The 6,000-nt window shown below is 49.5% G+C and overlaps 1 protein-coding gene across 2 annotated transcripts in view; it reads right to left on the reverse strand.

Annotated features, from left to right (window-relative positions):
* PELI2 (pellino E3 ubiquitin protein ligase family member 2) overlaps positions 1 to 5,692 on the reverse strand; it is a 76,313-nt gene extending 70,621 nt beyond the window's left edge. The window contains exon 1 of one of the 2 annotated variants that reach the window (XM_066998565.1): positions 5,512 to 5,692. In XM_066998565.1, the coding sequence (XP_066854666.1) occupies positions 5,512 to 5,564 (53 nt within the window). In that variant the 5' untranslated portion in view covers positions 5,565 to 5,692. Of the gene's footprint in view, positions 1 to 5,487 lie in introns of both variants that reach the window. The other variant, XM_048066096.2, reaches the window with a different exon arrangement.
* Positions 5,693 to 6,000: the final 308 nt, after the last annotated feature.

Genomic DNA, 6,000 nt, shown 5'->3' on the forward strand with positions numbered 1-6,000 from the left:
TTTGCCTACAGGTGTTTTGCAAACAGCTGTAAGACTACTTCTGCTGGCATTCTGCACTGATAAACCCTACCTTCAGCAAGGCGTGTTGGCTCAGGCTCAGTGCCACGCTCCATTCATGCAGCCTGGAGCACAGGGAAAGAAGGCTGCATCTTCCCAAAGCATCAAGCTGATGTGTGCTATCACTACTAACGAACAAGAATTAAGCAAGTTAAAGGGCAGCATTAATTCGATAATCAATGAGTATAAAACAGCCATAATTTAGTTTGAACTGGATAATAAAAAGTTCCTGACTTCTTAGGAAAAATCTGTTCTCAAGCAACCTTGTAATCACAGTTGAAGAACAGCCTGCTGTTAAGATGGAGCATGAAATAGCTTCAACAAGATGCTGCTTTCAGCAACAAAACAAACCAAAAAAAAATCTTAATAGCCTAGAAAGTCATTCCTAGTTTTACAGGCACATTTTTAAGTAGAGCCAAGTGGACTTTCATAGCATCTACTCATTTATAAATTCCAGTTGAAAATGGAAACTATGAACCCCTGGTTGTGCCAAGGGGGGAAAGGAGCAGTTATTTGGCTCTACACGGGAAGTGCATCAGGCAGAGGCAACAAAGCCTTACATTCATCATACTTGTTTACTCGGAGTAAACAGCCTGTTTTCCCTATTTAAAAAAAAATAAATAAATAGTCTTCTACATGTGACCTACTGCCTGTACATGCCAGAGGGATTACAGCTTAACTTCCCAAATGCACCCAGTTTCCTCTTTTTTTTTCCTCCCTCCACAACAAGCATGAAACTCACAGATGTTTGATGCTCCGATTTGCTTCAACTTACATAGATCTTAACTTCCCGAGTTTGAGATTCCTGCTCTCCGATTTTACATCGGGATCAGGATGCTGTGAATGCAGCCAACAGCTGAACACAGATCTGCACTCCTACAAGTCTGAGAAAGTCAGAAGTACTCCAAGGAATATGATAGTCACAGAGAACCGACTCGGATGTGTTTTCTTTCTCAGTGTAAATGAAGCAGAACCTTTGCTCTACCCAGCCTTCATACACAAGCTTTCATTGAAAAAAATCCACCAATCTTTCCTCAGCTATAACCTCTCCTGCTATTTTTTCCTACCCCGCAGTTAATGTTCTATTCAGACACAATATTTCTGGTGTTTGATTAATCTACCCACAAGCTCTGAGCTGGCACTGATCACATTCTCAATATGTAGCACCTAAGATCTAACAGAATAGAAGCTTAAAGGTGTCCAAGAAACCACCACCAATATCAAATACCCCCCCACACACATATATATGCATCAGTTTCTCCAGAACAGCAGCCTTCCAGATATGACTGTTGAAGCAAATGATTCCCTGGGAGAATCATGACCTTGAACACATTTAACGGGTGGCTACTATACTTTACTATACTGTCCTTTAAATGAAGCCTGAAGTGCATTTTAAAAATAAGGTTCAAAAGTTAAAATAAGGTTCAAAAGCAGAACCCCGGGTACCTAAGCAGTTCCACTAATATACATACACAGCACTGCGAAGAAAATTACAGAATCACGAAACAAAGCCTCGGGCTCGCATCCAGCAGCAAATCCATGCAAGTGCAGCGTAAGCCCCGAGCACAGCACCGCAGCCAGGACCAGCCCTGCCTCTGCCTTCACCGTAAACACAAGGAGACGGACACCAAGGACGAGCAGAGAGCACACTGCTCCTGCATCCGACAGCATTGCTGGCACCTCGCAGCAGCTTCTCTCGCTGTGCAGGTCGGGAAGATTAACAAAAGGAGTTCTAAGAAAAGCCAAACAGATAATTTAACAACTGGAAACGTACTTGAAAGTAGGAAACACTTAAAGAACTTTATTTAGCTCATCAAGAAGGTAGTGATTAAGGAGGAACTCTGATCAGTCAGAAAAAGGCTGTGCGAGAAAGAGGAGTCTAAAAATGAAGGTCCCTTCACATTAACACAAAGGCACGTTTCAAGTCTAAATTGCTCAAAGTACGAAGCAGTCCATCAATCAGGACAACTTCCCAAAGGTTATGATCGATTTATCACTGTAAACATAGAGCAGAATTTTAGTTTTGAGAAAGGTTAACCTGAAGCAGAGCTGCAGCCTGTTTGTCCAAGGATATCCAATGGTCCACACCAAACGAAGCTGCAGAACAACTCACAGCAGCTCTTTGGGCAACACAGTCAGCAAGTTCACTCATTCATTTACTGTAATGGCTGCCCGTGGAAAAGTTATATGTAAAATGTTGACAAGGATTTCAAAGTGACCACCGTAGCAAGACTGAGTGGCAGCCCTTATTCTTGTTTAGCAAGATAAAGTAAGATTGGATACTGCAAAATCCACGAAGTCTGTAAGAACGTTTTCCTCAACGTGCTGCACTTCCTTGCTAACGAATAGCCAACAGGAGCGTTTGGTAGTAAGAAATATTACACCTGCACGCACATACCTATCAGAAACCCCTAGAACTGGTGGCAGGACACCAAACGCAGCTCACGTAATGTCAGGGCCCAAATCTTTCATTGCGAGAGAACTCGGCCACTAAGACGTGCGTCTGGTGCTCCTCATTCAGCTGACACCACTAACCACACCGCTCATCTGAGAGGTCACAGCTGCCCACCGACACCATCAAACACTGGAGAACCCTGCAAAAGGTGCACGCACGGCCTAAGGTACGTGCTTACATAGTCCCAAGCCAGAGGTCTCACAGCAGCACCCACCGACCCCATCAGTGAACGCTGTGCCCCCACTGCCAGAGCCAGGCAACCACAGCCACGGGCCTCAGGACAGGCATCTTGAGGGGGCCGCTTGGTTTTGTCCAGCCCAGAGCCAAACCTTGACCCGTTCCAAGTCCCTGTTTGGTGTGCCTGGTCAATCCCCTAACACCACGACACCCTGCGTTCAGCATCTCCTTCCCAAATCCCCCAGCCCCACGTCCCAGCAAACATGTAATGGAATATTACTTCAAAGGGACTTCAGATAATGCTCTAAAAAAAAAAAAAAAAAAAGAAAAAGAGACTACAAGTGTTTCTACTTCACCAAGAAATCCACAGCCTTTTGTGAACCGATGATGCTACGAGCAGATGTACACAGCCAGATGATCTCTTCTCTACCAGCCATCTTGACCCGCCTGGCTTGATTTATATAAACTGGGTTCGTCCGCGACAGCATTGATTATGTAAACCTCAGCAAAACCTTAACCAAACACGAACTACCACAGCACTTACAGAAAGCACGTCACGGGCTACCGGGAGAAATGATTAGAAGCACCCTAGCTGCCGCGACCAACTGCAGACACCTTTGCCTTTACCCTCCGCAACGCGCAGACAGGATCACAACCACCACGAGACAACGTGGTCGTGGTGGGAGACCCACCCGGGGACACCTTCCCCTTGATGTTTATGCCAAGCATCGAAGCATCCTACTTTAATATTAAAGGCAGAGTAGGTTCAGAAGACGAAGGGAAAGTTTTATCATCTTAAAAACAGAGCTCCCAGCAGTTTGCCAGGTCGGTCAACTTCTTTGTTCATCATCATTTCCCCCCCCCCAGCGTAAAGGTCTTACAGCTCAAGAAGTTATTCATCAGCATCACAACCAATGCCTTTTTTTTTTTAAACACCCCAAGGTATCAAAACAACTTTTTTTTTTTTTGGTCAAATTAGCTGTGAGGTCGTCCCATCAATTTAAATCAAGCAGTTACGACAAGAGCTGCAATGCCAGGCTTTTGCAGTTGATGGGTCTCAGCCTTACTTTGACGAGCAGAGCAGATTTATACTGCCTTATCTACACTGAACTCCAGATTGGAAGATTTTGAAATACAAAACAGGTATTTATATATATTTTTTTAAATGCTACAGAACAGATGCTTAAGCTGTTCCAAGAATTCCCAGCCACAAATGTTGAGTCACCAAAGAAAAAAAAAAAAAACGAACAAGTCTGTCTTATTTATGGCGCTACCGATCGCATTTAAAACATCCGATTGGAAACGTGGCAATCAACCCCGAAAGTGCGAAACGGCCCTTAACACACCCATCCAAGTGTAATTACCGAAGTTCCTGCGCTCCCTGGATCGCCCCCGTCACGTCCACCTCTTCCTACATCACCTCCACGGAGCGCACCACGTCAGTGCACCGTGCCAGCCGGTGCCTTACCGCGTCCCGTTGCAGGCTACGCAGACGGACCGACCACAGACACACTCAGCTGCCAGCTCGCAGGCTCCCTACTACAAGGACGAGAAGATTTGTGCGCTTTTTCTTTTTAGTACGTGTAATACCCAGGCAATGTAACCTCGGTAGCTTTACGGAACAGCTGACAGGCAAATAACAACTACGCTCGGCGATAGGAAGTTTATTTAAATTTTATTGGCGTGCTTCAACACACTGCAGCGAAGATCAAGACCTTGGGCAGCACCGATAAGCCGAGATCGATGCATTTCCATATGAAAGGAAAAAAAAAAAAAGCACGCCGCACTTCGCTATGGTGAGACCGGAGCCAAAACATCTCATACTTCTGTACTTTCAACGGCGCCTAAAAATAGTAAAGCAACAGAAAGGAAAACGCTTCCAGCTGCGCACGAAAAGCCTCTGCAGCACAACACCAATCTACGCGCCCCGATGTAATGACAGATATGCAATTACAGATTCAACGTTACACCGTGACTTTATGGTTGGCGGCGGCGTTGCCCAGCTGAGGGTACCCTCCATTTTCACAATTATTACGGCGAGATCGTTCCTTTATCGGATCTAGTTTGACGCAGACGTCCTTCCCCAGTCAAGTTACTTAAATTTGAGCCTTTGGAGCGCCGGGCGTTGCACGTCCTTGCTGGCAGCTGCATGTTGCTCCCCGGTACCTGTATCCTGACCCTATACCCCCGCGAGGAGCGTTCAGCATCCCCCAAGGGAGGAAGGCGCGGGGCTGGCCGCACGCCTCCCAGCCCCCTGCCACCCCAGCAGCCGCTCCGCAGAGGCGAGCCCAGCTCGGGAGGGCACCCCTCGAGCACAACGACGACCACAAAAAAAATAAATAAATAAATAAATAAAGCCCGAACGACCGAAAAATTTAGGGTTTTCCGTGACCTCCCAGCGGCTCCGGCACGGGTCCTGGGGGAGGCTGAACAAGGCTTCGCACGGGGCGCCCCGGCAGGAAACCTTAGCATTTCCATTCCCCCGACCCCAAAACCACCTTCCCTGACCCCAAAACCATCTCCCCCCCCGAACCCAAAAACATCCCTCCTCCCAAAAACCACCACCCCCCCCAACCCCAAAACCAACCCCCCCCCCATCATCCCGCACGGAGACCGGCGAAGGGAAAAAGGGAAAAAAAAATAAATAAATAAAAAAATTTTAAAAATAATTAAGAAAAAGGGGGGGGGGTGAAGCGGCCGCGGGACGAGGATGATGAGGGAGGGATGAAGAAGCACGGGCTGCCCCCAGCCCCCCCCCCCCCCCGCCCCCCCCCCCCCCCGCCCCCTCCGCAGCTCACCCCAGCACCACCAGCTCCCCGTACTTGACGGGCTCCTTGTTGGGGGCGCAGTGCTCCTCCTGGCTGGGGGAGAACATGGGGGCGCCGCGAGGTCTCGCCCCCTTCTTCCTCCCCTTCCTCCTCCTCCTCCTCCTCCTCCTCCTCGCTCCCCCTCCCGCCGGGGCCGGTCCCAGCCCGCTCTGCGCCCGCGGCCGCCCGGCGACGGCCACTACACCCCGGGAGGGGGGGGGGGGGGGCGGGGGGAGCGGGAGGAGCGCCCGCGGGGCGTACCAAGTGCGGGTGAGTGGGAGGGGCGAAGCGGCCGGCTGCTCGCCGCCCGCTGAGGGGGCGGGGTTTGAAGGAGGCGCTGGTCCCCGTCCTCCCCCCCCCCCCCCCCCCCAGCCGGGAGCGGTGGTGGTACGGGCGGTGTGTGTTATGTAAACATAGAGTAAAGGGGATGGGGCTGCTCTTAAAGGGGCCGCGCACTGGGGGGGGGGGGGGGGGGGTGTTAGATCCCCTCTGATCCGAGGATCC

This window comes from Anser cygnoides, chromosome 5 (genome assembly GCF_040182565.1).
Source record: "Anser cygnoides isolate HZ-2024a breed goose chromosome 5, Taihu_goose_T2T_genome, whole genome shotgun sequence".
Classification (NCBI taxonomy): domain Eukaryota; kingdom Metazoa; phylum Chordata; class Aves; order Anseriformes; family Anatidae; genus Anser; species Anser cygnoides.